The sequence below is a fragment of the Corvus moneduloides genome, chromosome 7 (genome assembly GCF_009650955.1).
Source record: "Corvus moneduloides isolate bCorMon1 chromosome 7, bCorMon1.pri, whole genome shotgun sequence".
NCBI lineage: Eukaryota > Metazoa > Chordata > Aves > Passeriformes > Corvidae > Corvus > Corvus moneduloides.
The window spans coordinates 32683170-32704037 of record NC_045482.1 but is presented as its reverse complement, the minus strand read 5'-3'; the positions used below and the strand labels follow the sequence as shown (position 1 = coordinate 32704037).

The window sequence follows — 20868 nt, the reverse complement described above, 5'->3', positions numbered from 1 at the left end:
TTGTGAAGACAAAGCACATTTCTGAGGCTTGAAATCAGAAAAGTATGATTGGCAAATGTATGAGGGTAAGACAGTGCAAATCAATCAGATAGGAATTGGAGGATTCCTCCTGAATTATCAGCACTATTGATTTTGGTTTGCTTTGCTTGCTGCTGACTTTGTTTACAAGGCTTCTCAGTCCCACCCAGCAACAGATTTTTGGGGCTTTTTGTTAAGGTCTGAGTGGCTACAACTACAGATGCCCCTCTCAAGTGACCCTGTTTCTACAACAGATGAAAACTGTCCAGCTCTTCTCTTTTCATGCTGTAATGTGGCTTGGCATGTCAAGATACTGTGCAATTCAGGAGCTGTTGTTCTGTCTTTGCAATTGAAGCATATTCTCCTGGGGTGTGGGGGGAACCAACCTAAATTTAGCTCTGCATTAATGCCATGGGAACGGCAAAGGCTTTTGGTGTTTCAAATGGGTATGTGAATAAGAGCATATTTTTATTCCTCAGGTGTTCATCCTCATTTTTCAGAAATAGTGTTAAAAAAAGTTTATATGGTCTTTAAAAGATGTTTTTTGTCGCTCAGAAACTTCCACCAAATGCAGGAGTGAAGAGCTGAGAGTTGTGATAGAGGCTTTCCTTTGGGGAGATGGAATGGGTTTAAGGTGGTTTGATCTCTATCACTGACTCCTGTGAGCCAGTATTTCCTTCCCTCTGTGACCTTGTGGCCAATAAAGATGATCTATTTTTGTGAACTGATAATTTACACTTGCAAATTTTCAGATATTGGCAAATAAATGCCTTTGAAATCTTCAAAATAATTAGAACAAAGTGAGAATAAAAAACCCTACTCAGGTTCTACTTATCTTTCTTACTTAAATTAATTTTAAGTGCAAATTTTCATCTGAAAAACATGAATTTTACTGCTTTTAAAGAAAACTTAATGGGCTCCTATGGTATTGTTCTTGTACATGAATTTTGTATAAGTGTTTAGAGACTTAGATTTATACAAGTGGAAATCCTGTCCCAGTAAATGTAAAGCAGGAGGGTACAATTCCACTTCAGTCATGAACTAATCTTCACATAATCACCTTAAAAGCCGAAGCAGACTCTCAAAACCTGATGAGCCTGTAGGCATCCAATTTTCATTTTCCTTCTCACATTTACATTTTCTTTCTTATCTACCAATGTAGCAAATTAGGATATAGATTGAGCTCATTTTCAGCCAAGGGATCCCCTGGTTGGATTTTTCCTGAAAAATCTGCCCAAGGATACAGCATATAATCTGATAATATTCTGGGATGGCATAAAAAGGGACAATTGCCAAGAGAATGTCAATTCCTTGGGCTTTCTTGCCATCTGAAAAGAGACAGAATAAGAGCAGACCCCAGCCTGTCATCGTCTGACAAGTGGGACTGGGGTTGGGATAAAAGACACAGAACAAAGGTGCCAAAGGGAAGCTCAGCTGGCTGAGGAGCTCGGCGTGGTGCAGCCAGGGCCAAATGCAGCAGGGTGCTCTGAGCTCGTGTGTGGCTTTGCACGTGTTCAGCTCCTGGCAGGACTGCAGTTATGCTGAAGAAAAATTCATGCCAGAGCTGCCAAAATACCTTCAAAAGTTAAAGCATGTAATATGTAGTTTTATTACTAAACCAGAATAAATGTACAATGTAAATAGAACACGAGCCATTAACACTTGTAATGCTCTGTTCTGTACTGTCTACTGATACTGCTCGTGTAGCATGCAGGAACCTGAATTATATTAGGTTTTCCCTGATGGTTACATAAATTAGTCATGATGTTTTCAGGATGAAAAGTTAGATAGCTATTATATGAAAAACACTGGGAAATCTTTTATGTGCCCATTGCTTAGCATTCAGGTGGATCAGATAAACGTGGTTTGTACAGAGGCAATGGCTTCTGGAAACGGGCTGTAACATTGTCTATGGGCTATGAGTGATGCAGACCCTGAAAAGCGGGTTGGATTATAAAGCAGTGGATAAAAATTATGTTGCTGAAATATGGTCTATTAATATTGACACACAGCAAGAACAAATGCCACTGTTAAACTGAATGTTTGATAAGCTTTCCACAGGACAACACTATTTGTTTTCCAGAGCCAAACCAGCCTTGGATAGTGTGTGCACACAATAGGTCTGGACAGATTCCGATGCATGTCACAAGTTATTTTCTTTGAGAGTGCTAATTGATTTTTATAATTCATTGTTATCTAAATTGTTAAACTCAATATTTTACAGTATCCTTTTGTTTCTTTGTTGCTCAGACATAATACAAATAGGAAGAGTTAATTACCACATGCAACAACACAGGCGAATTGCGTTGTCCGCTTCGCTTTGATTGAAGCTGTATTGAATTGCCACTGTGGATTTTCAGCAATGGTGGAGGAAAGAAGGAGGCAGGAATTCTTTTGCAGTGAAGTTGCTCTTGGTGGTAGTTAGCATTTGTATTTCAAACAGTATCCTTTTGGCAGCTGGGCTGTATTATGCTTGTTTCGCCTATACTAAGTATTACCTAATTGTGCAAACTGAAATCACATGCGTGCATCAATCCTGTGGGGAATCAAGTGGCACTCCTTGAGGAATACAGCACAACTTGACACAAGTAGAAGGATTGCATTTGCTTCTGAAATGACTTACTCCTCTAGATATGAGCACTCGGCTTGTTTCTTCAGAGCTCTGTTGATGGCCAGAGCTGCATCTGGTGGGTGAAAGGAAGTAGTGCTCTCCTCAAGGGAATTCTAGAGAGATTAAGTGATGACTTAATTTATGCAAATTCCTAAAGCTCTGATCTACTCTATCTTTTAAGATTTGGTGTAACTGCTGTAAAATGTAGGATCTTTTCTGCTGCTCTGAAATGATCTGACAAAATGGTACATAATGATAAGATTTTGGGGGGTTATTTTGCCAGTAGAGGGCCATGTTAAACTGGATAAAATACCTCCCTCTTGGACTCACATTTTCAGTGAGGAACAGCTTAAAGCATATGGTTGTTTTCAACAGCAAAATGAGTAAATAATTAGATCTTTTAGAAGCTATTGAATGATTAATTATTTAAAGTCAGAATCACATCACTTTCACAGTGTGACGCAGTTCTGTGTCAGTCTAATCAGACCGAATTCTGGCCTTTAAAATACATCACGCCTACCTGTTTGCTCTAAATTGTTCAAGGTTGATAGATAGAGCGCTAATAAGTCATTAAGCTGACGTGATATACAGCAGCAGCATGTGTTTTTGCTATAATGACACAAATGAGAAAAGAATTGTTTTTCAGAGGTAAAATCACATTTGTTTTTGATGTGGCCTATAAACTAGAACTCATTATTCAAGCTCTAGTGCTGCAGGAGTTGACCTTTGGCAAAATATTTTGTTATCCTCAATCTTTTATACAGGCCTTTTGTGAACTCTGCTCGGCCCTCATTTTGCTGATTGCATTTAAAGTCATTTATTGCACAGTGTTTGCCCTTCTAGCAGATGTTAAAGGATTCCCTGCCTCCCCCTTAAAGGCTACTCCTCTGCAGCATCTAATTATAACCTACACAAAAGATTAACAGATGTTATAATTGTCTTTACTCATTGATTAAATAGTTTCTGCATGATTTGCTCTCTTCCTCTCATTGCTGACTTGTGAGGTCTTTCTGGACAAGTCTCATGCATCTGCAATTTGTTAACAGTGCTATCCTCAGTTTTTAACTTTTTGTGTTTGTGGTTCCGTTTGAGCAGGTTATAGCTGTTCTGCTGGACAGTGTGACAGGAAAGTGATAAAAATGGGTGCATGGGTACTTGCTTTGATTGCACACAGTCCTGTTCTTCCTCTTCCTTTTAACCACTCCATCTAAAATATATGTAAAATGCAGACTCCTTTTAATGAATTTAAATTGGAGACTGAAGGGTTAAGTGCTGAGGGTTGCTTAGCAGTAGTTTTGTCCCCATATTTCAGTTGCCACTTCCAGAGGAAATTAGTGGCTGAGAAAATCAGTTTAAAAAGAAAATTCCTAGTAGGAGGAAATTTCTAGTAGGACTTTCTTGGTTAGGACCATTAGAAAACGTTGTGGTTTTTTTTTTTCTTGTGGTTCATATTTCTCACTTTTTCACAAAATTAAGGTTACTCTGTTCTTGAGCTAATTAATCTTGTCTGTGTTTTGTTCCCACATTGAGGTGAGGGCTCTGTTCTTGGATGGATCCATAGTCCTTCCCCTACAGCACAACAGTGCCAAGCTTAGCAACTGTTCTTTTATGTTCTTATAAATCTTATAGCATCTTGAACAGGGCCAGACCAAACAATGTTCCTTTTCAGAGAGGCGAAACATCTTGCACGTGTATTTAAACTGCTGGGGATTGATTCTACCAACGTGTCTTTCCCTGTTTGGATTCTGTATGAGGTTTTCCTACTCTTTCATTGACACAGATGTGAGTAATTGACAAGTCCACAAAAACTTCCATGACAGGCCTGGAAAGTCTCACAGTTTTATGAAGCTGCATCTGCCATAACGCCTAAGCTGAAGGGCTCTGCCTCGCTTTGTTCAGGATTGATATAACAAGAAAGAAATGTTAATGGAGAATATTTTCTCACGTGTTCTCTGACAAAACCTCTGAATGAGTTAAAGAGAAACAGATTAAAAGCTTGAGGCTTGATTTTTGGGCTTGGTTATTCAAAAGCCATAAGATATTGTGGAGTTTTCCCTGCCCATCCCCCAAATCCTGCTCAAACACAAAGCTGTTGCCTTGATTCTTGGTCAGAGAACCACCTCATTTTGAGATTGGGCTCACCTTCTCCTGTCAAAAACTCTTTACCATTTTTTGCTCCCAAAACCACTTGAGTTCTATGTGTATGTCTGGGAATATTCATTCAATTAATGTAGATTCATGCATATGGGAGACACCTTGTGTGATACTTTGTTGGTGCTGTCTGTATTTATATTCTCTTTACAGTGAACACCATGGTGCTCGCTGTGAGATTTTGAGAGAGTACCTACAGTGCTCTAGATTTTAATTTGGTTTCTAATGTTGATATCTAACATTTAATTAATGAATTTTAATAGCCTGAAAGATAATCTTTGCAGTGCCCAAAGCATATGTCCAGGGACTCAAAACTGCTGTAGAAACAGAGGTACTTTGTTTGTGAGATTAGCAAAGAACATTGTATCCTCCTTGTTTTTAAATGACATCTCAGTGCTCCTGAATACTTTGCATTTATGAACTGGGGGGAGCAGATTATAGATTCATAATAAGTAAATTCCAGGGTGCCAACTGTGCTTGCGAAGTGTATTTTAATCATATAGACACCTGTCCACTACCAATTTGTAATATTTCTTAGAGGTCACTGAGCAGCCAGCTGATGGAAATCACTTTTATTTAATATCAACCTCATCTGAGTTTTAAATACTGATCCAGAAGTGAAAGGCTAAAATCCCAATTATCAATAATCAGACCTATCTAATCCCCATATTATGCTGGAGGTAAAAGGCCTAGGTTCTCTTTGTAGTTACATATGAGAAACACTCAGAAATTACTAAAAGTTTAGCTAAGTCATTAAGGATTTTTAACATCATCTGGTATCAAGGAAAACATTAAAGTGAAACCTGGTGTAACAGTTTAGTAAACAGCTCTTTGTTATGTCACTGGTTGTTAGCTCTAACTTTTGAGACCAAGATCTTCATCTTATTTTGAGGCTGCACCAATAAATGAAAGAGAGCTCCAAATGACTGGCAACAGCAGCACATGGTACAAAGCCTCAGGTTGGCCATTCTTCTTGTCTCTCTGCTTGAGAATCTGTAGACTTGTCTAGGATTTAATCATGTGCTTTCCTAAAACTACTAAATTCCTTTCCTTAAGCTGCAGTTCTGTCTTGGTGTTATTGATTGGGAGTGCATCCAGATGTTCATGGCAAACCAGTTCTGTCATTTATATTTACCAATTTATTTTTAGTCAAGTGACTTGCTTTTCTTTTTGATTACCAGAAAATTCTCCTGTTGCAAGAAAAAGCTTTAATAAGACATTGAAAAGAATTTATCACCTAGATGATAGTTTTGGGTGCAGTCCTGGGAACAGAATGATTTGTAAGGTACACAGCCATGGGCAGCATGGCACTGCACAGGCAGGCACGCACCACAAACCCTAGGCAGGGTTTTCCTCGTTCCTGGCAGGGAACCAATCTTACTGGTGGGTCCTGTCTCCCCAGTATAGCACTGAAGTCTCACTTTTACCCACTGGCTGTTGTCTGTGTGAAAACAAGTTATGCTTTACCTGTTTTACTTATTCCTCTCTACCTGAGTTCCAGGTTTGGATCCTATGTGTTACAGAGTATTCTGAGCTTGGATGCAGAGTCCAAGAGTTTATAACTATGGGAAGCATAACTGAGACCCCTGCTGAGATCTCTCACTTAACCAGGGGACGGTAGGTCCCCCTGGCTCCTACCATACTCAGCTCAGATGGGGTGGCACAGCCATGTGTGAGGCAAAGCAGAGGTGGAGATTTAACGTGCACGATCCTCATCCAAGAAGAGAGGAAGGATGTGAAACCTTTTTGTGTGTTTAGGGCACACCCTTAGGCAAGAAGTCCCATGAAGACCCCACCTGGCTTCTTCTTTTCTTTTATCTTCCCTTTCCTGGAGTCCCGTTCAGAGTTTTTCTGCTCTTCAGTAGTTGCAGGTAATGTTACTGTGAGCCAACAAGGAAAATCAAAGGTGAACAGCACTGAAGATGGCAGTAACCCACTTAATTCCCCCACTACTAAAGACAAAAAGGGGCTTGCACTAACTTTCCTTTTTTTGAATGTTGCTTTAATGCTTCCTAGTTTCCCCTGCAGGGAAGATGGGTTTAAATCTGTGGAGGGAGTAGAGGATATCTGTCTCACAGCAGACAGATGGCAGAATCTTTTGGTGGCAGAATCTTTTCTTTGTTGGCTTTAATTCAGTTCTAGTTGAATTTCTCGCATCAAATTAATTTTGACAGAACAGCAAAGAGGTGAATGAAAACTGAGTGTCTTCCACTGCACAGCACGGAGTTTGGAGAGGGGATTATTCCCCTGTTTGAGTTTATAGTGATGTGCACATCTGGTAGATAGAGAAGAGTAATGACACAGAGAAGCAGCACTAATAGAAAGTTTCACTATTAAAGTCTTTGACAAAGAGGATTTACTCAGTAAATGACACTTAATATATTACTACCTTCACAGTGTAGTGGGGAAACTGAGACAGGAGAAGTCAGAGAATCAACCTAAATCTCCAGTTCAAAATATGGGCAAACATTTAGGATTTACCTGAAATGAACCAAGGTTTGTTTTTTTTTTTTTCCTTGCTTATGCTCAAATTGTTTTTCCCCAATCTACCCTGAATTAATAAACCTTATGTAGGGAAAAAAAAAAAACTTTTAAAGATTATATTTGGTCTCAAATTGCACTTTCAAATTCAGTGGATCATTTAGAACATGCAAGTGTATTAACACTTTTCCCTTCCATATTAATAATACTTTTTATTTCCCAGCTTAGTTTTTGAGCTTAAGAGGAATATTGAATAACTTTGATTACTCCAAGTCTGGAGGTGCATAAACTATACTCTTAAAGGCTTTATCTAAATCTGCATAGCATTACATCCAGGAAATAATCTAGGTAAAAATTATCTACTTTGAGATTTTACACGAATTCTATAGAAAAAAGTGGATGGAAAATTCTGTACCAACCCAACTGTTCCTACTACAAGCAAAGACATCTTTCAGAATTTAGTGAATAACTGACTTGTGAATTGTCAGTAGTTTTGGTTTGGTTGTTGTTGTTTTTTTTTTCTTTTGTAGTTGAACTGTTCTTACTTTGCATTCAAAATGGACAGATGCTTGAGAGAGAGATTAAGAAATTCTAAGAGTATAGCTCCTTTCTTTGTAGTATTTTCTGGGTAGTACTGTATCCATAATCCCAGAGTGTAAGATTATCATCTGTGATGGCAGTTTATATGTTCACTGACATTTCAGTTGGTAGAACTGAGCACAGATGAGTTAAAGAATGAGAGAATGACATAAAACATAGAACTATGAACCTTTTAAGTAGGAAATTCATTAATTTTTTAAAAAAATTATGTCTTTATTACATTTCTGGCAGATGGAGAAATTAGAAATCAGTGTGTGACAGGCAGTCTTCACACTGAGGAACTGGAATAAACACTGCCAGCAGCTGATGGGGAGGAAGGATGGAATAACACTTTTTCCAAAAGCAAAAGCCTTTAATTATCTCCAGTGTGGATGAACCACAGCAAAGTACAGAGATACTGAGAAGAAAGGCAGAGCAGGCTCTTTTCTTCCTCATCAGGGTTGTTGGACATCTCATTTCTGGCAGCATCCTCACTTCCAGTGTTTGTTATTGTGCTTCATCCTGCCTTATTTTTTCATATGACAAGTGTTCCTTTGATTCTCTGCATTGGATTTCACTTTAGGTAATTGCTTCAGATACTCAGCATCGTTTCCTCCTCTTTATTTCTTTTCAGCCTACTGTCAATAAACCTAATCAATTTCTTTCTGTCTCTAGTGTTAGGATATGTCCCTCAAACTTTTGTGGATGATCATTCCTTCCCATTTTAGTCTGTTTGTCATTGTTTAAAACTGTGGTGAAGGGACTGTTTAATCATTCCTCACCAAGCCAATACTTTAATCATTTTTGCTGCAATTGTCTGAATTCCATAAAGTTTGTCTCTGTCCTTTTGGCCCAGAACTGAATTTGGTGATTGAGATGAGATTGTTCTAGAATTGCAGAGCTAAGAGGTGGAGGGCTGTTTGGTATGCCAACACTGTGCAGTGTTCTGTCACCATTAAGAAAATACGTGTGAAGAGAGAACATCATTCATTTTTAATGTTTCCATGATAGTTTTCTTGGCCATAAGCTGAAGATGAAGTTTAATCAATGTGTATCAATTTCTTTCAATTTTATGGTCTTGATATCCCACAGTCCTACATGTTCTGCTGTGTAAGAATAAAGTGAACTTTTATTGGCTGGGATATCTCCCTAGAGTTTTTCTTTATGTATTCTCATCAATGTATAGGGAATACATCCTACAAAAAAACTGCAGGTGGTAGAGCTGAGTTGTACCCTGCCACCCTTCTGCTGTGACCATGAAGTACACCGCTGAAGCGTGCATGAAAGTTGGAGCTGAATTCTTTTGGGTCATCCTTAGATGATGTTAGGTCAGCTGAAATGAGAGTAGAATTCTTCTAACTTCTGTAAAGCCTGAAAAGGTGGGGAACCAGCTGAAGGATTTCAGTGCCCATCCTTACAGGAGCTAAATTAGTTCTGGCACCTCCAAATTCTGCTCTGGTACCACATCTCTTGTGTGTCAGTCCATAGCAGTCCAAGGACCTGTTGCTGTAGTTATAGCTGTCCTAACTGCCCAGATTTACACAACTCTGAAGGCATTTGCACAGAAAGATAAGAAATACATGAAGAATTTTTTTCTGATAAAAATAGGCACAGTGTTTTGTGTGGGAAGCACCTGGAGCTGCTCAGCTGACTGAGGATGTTCTTGCTTCATTCCCTGCTAGTCTTTCCCTTCAAACCAGGGACTCAGTTCTGGTTTGGCTGGAAGAGATTAGTGCTGTCTTTCTGCTCTTGTTCTTCCCCCGGGGTGGACTCCAGTCATGGTGGGGGGAGGAGTTATTTTCACATTATGCAAATAGAGGAGTGGAGCCCTTTCTCAGCTCCCCACTTCCTAGGGCATGTATTTCACTGTACCTTATCTTCCCTTATTTTTCGAAGGACAGAAAGGGATTATGAGCTTGATTCAGCTTCTTTTCTGGGCTGCTATTGAACTAATACCTTCATCATGAGGTTATTGCCTGTAATGTAAGGACAGCCCCTGGCCCACTGGGAGCATCTGTATAGCAAGGTGAAATGTGAGACACTGTGTTACAACCAACAAAGCCCCAGATTCATTAGAAACAAGTTCTGCAGCCTAGACACTGACATATTCCCTCTGATGCAAATAGCTTTGGTTATCTAAGGATGCACAGAACTGGATGTTGAACGTGTTACTAGTAACTAAGGAAACATTTTTACAGTACTTTCTATTGGGAGTTTTTCTTTGAGCCATGTGAACATTTTGAAGTGTTACCCAGTGCTCTGTGGAGTAAAACCAGATGACTGAACACTATGTCAAGATGGTTTAATAATTCCTCATATCTACTGAGCTGGAATACCACAGTAAATAAATGATCTTTCATTCCTTTAATCTCTGCTGGTAAGGAGGACTAAACAGAGTCACATTTATTTAGGATACCGTGACCATTGCAGACATCATCATCTCTTTTAGCAGTGCAGGTGGAAGGGGTGGAGAGCACACAATGAACCAATGATTTTTAGTGGTCCCTCTGGATTATGATTACAACAGATGGGCAGACAAAAGAGCTGCTGACTGAAATGCATTTGTCTTGGAGAGGGAGGGATCTTTAGGCACATTTCACAAGTTCTTAGTTCTAGTTTCAAAAACTGAATTGACAATCCACCACTGTTTGCAACAGAGACCCTGCTACAGGTCTTAGGTCTGCAGTTCTTGGACTTTGAGCAGTGCCTTGGTTTATGTCAATGAAAGAAAAATGAGAAGAAAACACAAATCAAACTGAGCAAAACTTAGAGAACTTGACTATGTGTTGTAAATTCTTTCCTCCAGTTAGTTGTCTATCAAACTGATTCAGATGCTGGATTTAATTGCATTTATTTTTCTGACTATTGTAACATATTAGCTGAACTGGATGCCACTGCCTCTGAAGAAGATTTGTAATTCAGTGTTTGATGAGATCCTTGTTGGGTCTCTGCTGCCAGCCAGCCATTTTACCATGACAAACAACTAGCCCTATTAATGATGTACTAGATTACAGAGGTTGCATCTACTTGATGCCAGAGCAGTCTTTATTGGGATATAAATGGCGCATTTGCTTTTGAACCTCAAAATCTCCACATAACCTTTTAGGTCTGTGAGCAGTAACAGTGAAATTTCCTCAAGTCCTGGAGTTCAGCTTCTGTAGGTGCCTGGAACTGACTATTTCTGACTAAGGCTCAGCTGTGGCTCCCGAGGGAAACAAATGTGTGTTGAAACCCCCAGAGGCAGCTGCTGCTGTGCTCAGAACATGCCTTTTGCAGGTTAACAGCCTTGCACTGCTGAAAGAGGCTCAGTGACTAAAGGAATGCATGTTTACCACATAATTACCTATTTCACATAATTTATAGTAGTATTTGGTAATAAGTAATATATAATAATAGGTGGTTAGAAACTGAGCCAAGAAATGGGAGCTTTGGGTCTAATGTTTCCTTCAGCCTAAATAGTCTCAGTCATGCCTGGATATCTCTTTCTTGGTTACAGGTCTTACACTGCTCTGAAGGATTTGATTTCAGTGCAGAAGCTAAGGATACAGAAACACCATTGTCATAATCTGTTTTTTATTGATGATAACACTGTAATATATCCTTTTTCTTCCTTGGCTGTCCTGACTACAGACTCCTGCCTTCTGCCTGCTTATCTTTCATCATTTTTGTCTCGATAATTTTATTGCATGATATGAATGCTTCATATGTCCCATAAAAGCAAACAGGGGAGGGTAATCCTTTGACCTTTCCAACATTCTTTGGTGTAATTTACTGGCGATTCCTCTCCCCCCTGAGGCATGGCCCTGAAATCCTATGATAAAAATGGACAGCCAATCCAAATAGAAAACACTGAAAAGGTTAAAGCTTTGATTATGTTAGTCTATGTTCATAGTCTCTTTTTTTTTTCCTGCCAAAAAGAAAATGAGAGCTGAAAATGGCAATGGATGAATCATGCTTATTACAGAATACGGAAATGATATTGGTTCAACCTGTTCTTGTTAATGCTGAAAGAATATAATCTTGTGCCCTCTCATTTTATGTCACTGCAACCCACCTTATCCTCTTAAATGAATGCATGCATCCATTTAATTAACCTGGTGAGATACTGAGATATAAATCTTTTAAATGCTTCTCATGCAATTCATCTTGACTGCTGTCGTAGTAATAACATCTTTAATGCCATATTCTTTATTTTCTGATGTATTGAAATTCCTGGTATTATTTTGAGCACACTGATAGGTTTACTGGATTTAAGCCCGTAATATTAACTTGTTTAAATCCTAGGAGCAGTGCTATAGAAAGCTTTACTGGTTGTTTAGTTTGCTGAATAATTGGAAGATTATCTTGCATGAAGAAAGCATAAATATGCTTTGAAAACTGTGGCTGAAACAGGGTGGAATTTAGAGCTGGCATACTTTCTTTTGAAAGTTGTGTTTCTAGAACATTCTAAGAGTCTGTTCTTTGCTGGCAAGTGATCACCACTCAGAAATTGCATGAGACCATCCCATGTTCTCTACTGATTCCCTTCTGAGGGACGGGGTAAGGGCAGGAGAGATCCACAGCATCTGGCTCTCAAGCAAGTCAGCCCTCAGTCTATCTGTAGACTGCTGTGTGTTAGTGTCATTGTACCTAAATAAAGTCTTAAAAAGCAAAGAATCATGGAATAGTTAGGGTTGGAAGGGACCTCTGGAGACCATCTAGTCCAAACTCTGCCAAGGCAGGGTAAAAGATGAGACGGTTCCTTATCCACCTCTGGCCCTTCCCGCACTTCTTTGGGGGTCTACTTTACCGTGGCCTGGTGCCTGATGAGCAGTGGTAGGACAAGGGGGAATGATTTTTAACTAAAAGAAGAAAGATTTGGGTTAGGTGTGAGAAATTCTTTACTCAGAAGGTGGTGAGGCACAGGTTGTCCAGATAACTTGTGGATGCCTTATCCCCGACAGTGCTCAAGGCCAGGTTGGATGGGGCTTGGAGCAACCCAGGATAGTGGGGTGGCATCCCTACCTGTGATGTGAGGGTCGGAACAAGATGATCTTTAAGGTCCGTTTCAACCCAAACCATTGAATCTATGACCACTGGACAATTTTCAATCAGAACTAGAGGACCACTGGTTTAGGGAGTGTTTTAGGTCACAAAATAACTTGCAGGGCACAGTTGCCTCTTGGCACTGCCTATACAGTTCCAATAAACTTTGTAACAGCTTTAGAGACTGTAAGAAATTTGGAGTGTATCAAAATGAATTATTCCACAGGAAAACAAGAACAACAAAAAAGAGAACTAGAAAAGAATATTATTCTACCCAGATATTTCAGAACAACTTGACATTTTTCAATATAACTTTCCAAAGCCAGTCAATATCTAGGTATGTAGGCAGAATGGTACAGCAGTGCTGTGTTTGCTGTCTTTTAATTCCCATAATATTCTACTGATTTTAGCTTCCTGCGCTGGAATTTTTCTAATTTAATTAACTCATTAATGCTGGCACATGGCACATTCTCCTTCCCTCTCTGCAAAAATGCAGCTTGCTAATCTAAATAGCAACCTAATCCAGTGGGTGTGAGTGCATGACATGTACATTAGTGCTAATGAACTGCTGACCAGCCTCAGCAAATACCTGGGAGTATTTGGCATTAGGCAGGGCCTGCCCATGGCAATGCTGTGAAATACACTGGGGCAGAACAAAAAGAATTTAGCTGTCAGGTTGCAGAAGTGCTGATGTTGCTGCAGTTTTCTATTTGCCAAGTATTGAATTTTGAAATACCAACTCAAAGGAGAATTTAGGGACTATTTTTCTACTTTGTCACTTAAAGTCATGACCAAGCTACATACCACAATGGGGAGAGATAAGGATGTGGAAATGAAACCGTGTTCACAGCTGCCTTGTAATGACTAGGCAGAATGGTTTGAATACTCTGCCTTTAGGGGAAGAAAAAAACCAACCCCACCAAAAAACCAACGGAAATAATCAAATTGCTTTGTATAAACCTAGTATTTTTTGAGTGGCCTATGCCTAGCAAGATAAATGTAGTGATTTTCTAGAGCTGAACATTGGTCTGTTATGCAAACATCAACTCCTTAATTCTGGAATCTTTTTTTCCTTCCAGTTCTGAGAGGCCCCAACGAACTGTACTTATTGTACTTTCCCTGCAAAGACCACAACAAAAGCCAGTGTATGCACATTGGTGTTAACACCAGAGCTGGCAAAAGAAACCCAGCTGCAAAATGACAGATTCAATTCAATTCAATTAGGTTCCTAGGAAACTGAATCACTCCACAGATTGATAATGAGATATAAAATATTTCACCTTTAGGTCACCTGTTCATTCTAACTAACATTTCCATTGATGACAACCTTTACTTTCTCATTGCTGCTTCCTGACCTATGCCAGTGATATCATTTTCCTCCTCCTCTCTTTGCTGAGGGATAATACCAGTTCTGGTTGTTTCCTCTCAGTCTAAAATCTGGCCATCAAGGAAGCAGGGCTAACAGAGTAGAAAACACATTTAAAGGTGATCACTGTATAACTCTGGCCTCGTTTGGTTACCCAACAGCTAGATTTCCACAAATCACAAATCCTCTCCTCTTGTTAACACCTGGGAAAGACAAGCTGGCTGCTGAGAGGGAATTCCTTGCTGCTCCACGGGTGTTTTACCTCTGGCAGCATTAAGTTGTGCAAAACCAAGAGTGGGGAGGCTGCATTGTATCTGCCATGAATTTAAACAAAACGATGCTGGTTTGCAGAGCTGTCACTTTTGTCATGTGTCATAACTGTTAAATTTATACATGTTTGTAAGAGAAAAATAAATACAGTCCATTTCCAGTTACCAAACAGTTATGCCAGCTGGGAACTAGCACACAGTATATGCTGGCATAGCTCTGTTGAAATGTGACTGCCGTTTCAAACTGCCTGAAAATATCTCGGATGCTTATCCAAGGAATATAATGTTGTATGTTTTCATCAGCTAAAGCAATATACATCAATCATCCTTTGTTACTACTAGAAATGAAGAGGGTATTATAATCCAAGAAATTTCTTGCATAGATTTTAGAGACTGCTTTTCTATGTTAATCACACCATTTCTCCAGGGCATGCTTTTCAAGCCATCTCCTGAAGTAATGAACATTCTTGTACTGAGTACTAAAAACACTGCACCTTGGGATATATAATCAAGCTGATGCCTCTGGCTTGCTGGCTTCCTGAGCAGGGAGGATAATACCCTATTGAAGTAAGATCATGCTCGGGTCTTCCTCTGAGAGTTTTTTCTGTCCGTACAAAACCTTCTCCCCTGAGCTCAGCACAAACCTGAGAAGACACTGAGCAAACATCTGGGACCTGCATTCTCTTAGACTGATCCCACATGCTTCTTGGGCATACAGCCTTCATTGCCAAGTGCTTTAAACCCAGTGCCTGCCCCCATATGCTCAACACAGATGAACTCTATAGTCCCTTAGGGAAGAGTCCTACAGCAGAAACATTTCCTGCAACACAAAGGACTAGAAGATGTGCCCCCAAAGATTTGGAAATGTGCACGTGTGAGTGCAGTATGGGTGAAGACACCATAAATCAGATGTGACTTTGCAATAGTTCAGGGTTCCACTCAGTTAAATGGGATTTTCAGGGTCTGAGTGCTGAGCACTGGGGTCTCTGCTGTAAATATATTGACAAGCAAATTGGTCAGGGAAGGCATGTAAATTTCTATAGTCTGTTCTCTTGGTAGCACAAAAATAGTATTTCCGATGGTTGGGCAAAATGCTTCTCAGCACTTTCGTGTTCCAAGACTGATCCATCTGGGCTGCTGTTCTCCTCTGCTGAGCTTCTCAGTGGATGTGTTAGCTCCATTTTGAGTTGTTGTTAATCTTTTGTTTGGTCTCAGAGGAAGAGAGATTTACCTGGAAGGGTCATTTTTTCTCTGTGACGAGCAGTGTGATGCACAAAAACGACCATTCCAAGATGGAAACTTGTTCTGTTTTTCTTAAGTGCTTCACTCTGATGATCGTTTTTCTTTAAAGGCCTTCTGAGATGGGTACTTTGAGGCATCAACGTATGTTGGTACATGTATTGTATTATCTTGTCTGATAATTACCTGTAATTCAAAACTTTAAGTGTGTTTAGCCCTAGGTGGTTAACTCTTCAGACTGATGTGTGACAGCTTGCTAAAGGTAACATGCAGAGGTAGGAGCTCCCATGGTGTATGTGGGGGAAGGAGTGGAGCCAGCAGGTCTGGAGTTGTTGCACCAGTACATGAGGTCCTTGTGCTGTGCTACCTATGGCAGTAAATCCACTTCAAGTGCCCAGGGCAACATATAAACTATAGGAATAATTAATAATAATCCTTCCTGGTTTTACTTCTAAACTAGAATTTGGGGTGGTTCCACCAAATATCTGCAGATGGAAACTTCAGGCACTTAACTCATATTAAGTACTTGACCTTCCATGGGGATTACTGGCTCCAGCTGTAGCTCTCACTAACTCATTCTTAAGTGGTTCTGTGCTCAACAAAGGCTCCCTTGGTGGAAGTCATGCTCTCCATGCATGATACATGCTCAGGAGAATGATATAATGATTACATAAGGTCTTTTGCTAATTTCTGGCACAATCACACAAACAGTGTCATGCAATGCTGCTGTGTTTGTTTGAATCTATTGTGGTGTTTTGCTCGCTAATCAGGAAACAATGGGAATTATGTGACAGTACATCATTGAGATTCCTTATTAACTGAATTAAATAGCATGTGTAGTTTTAGGTTGGAACTACAAAAGAAAGCAAGCAAGGGCTTACAGGTAAACCTGAAGAAAACCTCACAAGGCAGCAGTGATTACAGTGCAATAACAGCTTTTCCCACCATTGTAAGTACGTGTTCTCACTGCATGTGTTCCTTAGATGAATATACAGAGAGGTTAATTTTTATCTGTTTGGGAGAATGACCTGAATTCTGGTCTTGCGTAAGTATAAACCACAAGAACCAAAGAAGCATAGGAGACATGAGATGCCGTTCAACAGAAGGCTGAATTCAACACTGCATGGTTTGGTAGCTGGAGCACTCACAGCTTCCCCACGGGAAGTGCTTTCAAAGAGCAGTCCCAGTGTGATGCCCACAGCGTACCTGGTGATCCCAGTGCGTGTGCCTCTGGGAGCCCTCTGAATTCCAGCTGGCTTCAGAGGCTGAGCCTGGAGCATCCCGCTCTCCTTGCAGGCGGCCTGTGCTTGGCCCACGTTCAGGCCCCTGTGTGCCCTTATGGCAGAGCATTCAGGGTCAACTTGAGGAAAGAGCTGTGATGGTTTTATCTGCTTGATACCCCCACAGCGACAGATGGGATCGTTCACAGGTGCGTGAGAAGTCTATCCACAGGCATGCAAATGTGTTTGGAGGGCATGTGCAAGGCTGCTTTTGAGAATGCCAGCTGTGCTACCCTATAGCAGAGGTATCTGTGCATCACCTGGCTGTGTGTGACCCAAGGTGATGTTCATAACAAGCAGAAAGGATTGGAAACACACAGATCCTTTCCTTTTACCAAATCTTGTTTTTTCAGTTAGTGAGACTCTGATAGAGTAAATACAGTCACTATGAGATGCAGGAGATAACTTCTGTTCTTGGTTCTGTATGAGCACATCTGCCTGCCTTAATTTAGGCTAGACTCTGATATCTGTTATCATTCTACTACTTTCTGTATATTCTGAATAAATTCATTAATTTTGCCCATATTCCTGTATCACAAATAAGTATTAATATACAAGCTGAAACTTTCAGATACATACAGCAGGGTGAACATTTACGAGGAGAACCGGTAGTTGTTACTTGTAAACTGTGCCTTGGTTTTAGTAGAAACCACTGGCCAGGACTTACCAAGCCCTATGAAAGAGGAAAGATTAATTCTCTCTGTGGAAGCTTTGTGGTCTGAATTCCTGGGCTGTACTGTACAGGCAGTGGGACTGTCTGATTATCACAGCAGAATCTTTGACCTTAAAAATCTAAGGAAACTGCTGAGGGCGTTTGTCTTTCATTAAGGATAATGGGAGTTGAAAGCTCTTAGAACTCTTTAGGATTGGGTCCAAAATTTGTACATCACAGTGGCAGCACAGATGTGCCAACAAGCAGGGCTTACTGAGAAGTGCAATTAATGTGAAACAAACTGTTTCCCTCCCCCTGCCCAGCGTCAGGTAAATCATTGGCTCTGCAAATTCAGCTCTCAGCCCATTTCAAAAAAGACCATGGAAACATGGGTATATTGATAAAGAGAGTTGTAGCAGATTTTTTTTTTTTTCTTCCTTTGAGATGCGACCCAAATATATTGGTAATGTTTCTGTTTGGAGAGTTTAGATTTTTTGGCACAGAAAATTTGTTCCTGGAACATAGTGTACTAGAAACACAGTCATTAGCTGCTGGGTTATTACAAAGTTAATGATGAAAGACAGTAACTGTTAATAAGATATTGAAATATGTGTTTAAATGTTTTACTTTTTTTTTTTTTTCAGTGATGCTGAAAGCAGCCTGGTATTTCTAGTCGATCAAAAGGAAAAAAAAAAAATAACCTCAGCTATGGAGAAAAAAAGACAGCTACAGAAAAGGGAATTTGGGAAAAGACTTTCTCTGGACAGCAGTCTTGTGGTAAGAATGAATATTTATTGCATTTAATGAATATATCTTGTCATAAAACTTTAGTTGTTAAGAGGCAATACTCACAATTACGTGTATGTTAAAGGTGTTTATCTCTTCATCAAAATATCACAACATTTTGTGTTTATTCAGATTCTCCAGAGAAAAAGTACTGGAGGAGTTTTATAAAATGCTAGGTAGAAACTTGTCATCATATGGAAACATGTCCATTCACTGGATTTACAAGGAATCCAGACAATTATCACAAACTTGTAATTAAAATACTACACAGCTCCTGTGGGATCAGCCTGTATTGCTTCATACTTAGCATATGACAGCTGTAAGTAGCTGAGGTCCTCTAGTCAGAAATATTTATCAGGATATCGGGAAAAATGTGTTCACCATAGCAAATGTATAAACTACTGTAATATATACTGAAAGAGAAGCAACAATGCTCCATGCTATAAAACAATTGCTTTTGCTGTACCTAGGATTTAAATTCATTGGAGATTGTATTCTAGATTTATTTTTAGTTAATAATTTCAAAGGATGACTGAGACAAACAAGGAGTTTTTAGAATTGTGTTATAGATACTTGACAAGAAAATGCTCATAGATACTGAAGAAATGTGTATGAGGATAAGAGTGTCCATGTCAGGTACTCAGCATGGCAGTCTGCAAATACTGAAACAGGCAAAGCTGAGAGATCCAAGGAAACCTGTGCCATCTCTTTCACATTCATAGGTGGTCTTCTGACACAGAGGTAGTGACTGTGGGACCCCAATGCCCTTTTCCCTGCAATGCCACACCTGTGCTAACCCCATTACCTGAATTTTACACATCATTACAGCTATGTTGTTTCCTTCTTCTGCTGCTAAAATTGTGGTTTGGGCTTTGTTTCCCCCCAAAGTATAAAGCCCACTGATGTGTTAATAGCAGTGAACATGGACTCAGCAGGTTTCAGTCTATCCACTGACACTCTTCATTCACCTGCTGTGTTCTTTATTGGGGTCAGCAGAGCAGTTCCACCTTCCCAGGTTTCCACTCCTTCAAGGACTCTGCTCTTCTCCGTCGGGCCTTAGCTACAAGGCATGTCTCGGGTAATGTCAGCTGGCCAGTGAAGAAATGTGAAGAGAATGTTTAAAAAAGGGTCTGTCCTTTTCTTGGCACCATTTCTAATGCTGATGAATTACATCCCTTTGTTTTGAAAAATATAATTAATTGGAGAGAAATAAAGTAGAGAAGAATATAGAGAGTTCTCTCTCAGACTCTGAGCTGCTCAGAACCCTAAGGAAGAGCTGTTTAAGCTGCCCCTGTTCAGGCCACGCAGCTCAGGCCTCTGATACTGAGACGTGACTGTTTTCAGGTTGTTCAGTCTGCAACAAAACCTGCTCTCTCGGCTTGCACGCACTCAGCAGGTCAGGTTGTGCTCCCAGCACTTTAAAACTCTTTCTAGTTTGTGGGCAGAGAAGGTAGGTTTGGTATGAACTCACAACTTTATGTAATACACCCAGAGACAAACAAAATCTAAAAAGTTTTTGTAGGCTCAGAAGTCTGTTTAGTCCCTGGGCCTAAACCTCTGTTTTTAGTTCTAGGCATGCACACCCCCAAAAGAGACTCCAGCCTAAATCCTGCAGCTAAAATACACTGCTGTGATCCAAGCAATCAACCACAGACTGTCAATGTTTATTTGGAGAAAAGAATACTCACAGAAACTGGGTACTGAAAGCTAAGGGAAATGTTAGCAGTTGTGAATTTTATATAAAGATATTGCTCAGTATGGGAATTCAATAGTATTCCCCTGAATGTTTTCACTGATGGACTAGATTTAGCCTTTACTAAATGTATTAAGATAGAAACTTTCATTTCCCTCTGGTGACTGTGTGGTCTGCTGGGTGGATGGAAACAAGGAACCAGGTATTTCTGGCTTCCAGTCCCACCTACTGCAAATTTGAATTTGATTTATAGCCAAGATAGGGTACCATGTCTAATTCTTAACCTTCCCTATCAGTAAGGGGAGAGTATAGACAGACATTTGCCAATGACATAGGAAATACTGTGTGTGCGACACCATCCAAAGTGCTTTGTGCTATAATCAGTGCTATGTGCATATCAAAATGCCCATGAGGATTTGATTGGAGAAAAAACAGAGAGGCTGTGTGGGATGGTAATGCTCTCTCTCTGATCTTCAGTAAGTGGTAAGTAGGGTGGGAGACTCCACACAGCTGAACTCAGTCTTCAAGCACTGGCTTGAGGTCAGTGAGTTAGTGCCAACATGTGGCAGCTGAAGTTCTGTGGCTGACTAACCCACATTGGTGTGAAAGTGTTGAAGAAAACGTGTTGAGGGAAAGAAATATTGCAAAACTTCAATATTTTGTGAATATAAACCCATCATGCTGTCATCACCCAGGTGTAAAACAATGTCTTCTGCTA

At 40.0% G+C, this 20868-nt stretch overlaps 1 protein-coding gene across 9 annotated transcripts in view; it reads left to right on the top strand.

The window, feature by feature from the left end:
- NCKAP5 (NCK associated protein 5) overlaps nucleotides 1–20868 on the top strand; it is a 380419-nt gene that overhangs the window by 27793 nt on the left and 331758 nt on the right. For all 9 annotated transcript variants that reach the window (XR_004241242.1, XR_004241243.1, XM_032114335.1 and 6 more), the window contains one exon: nucleotides 18316–18448. Coding sequence is in view for 7 of the 9 variants with exons in the window: in XM_032114335.1 (XP_031970226.1) it covers nucleotides 18380–18448 (69 nt within the window). In the remaining 2 variants the exon portion in view is untranslated. The remainder of the gene's footprint in view (nucleotides 1–18315; nucleotides 18449–20868) is intronic.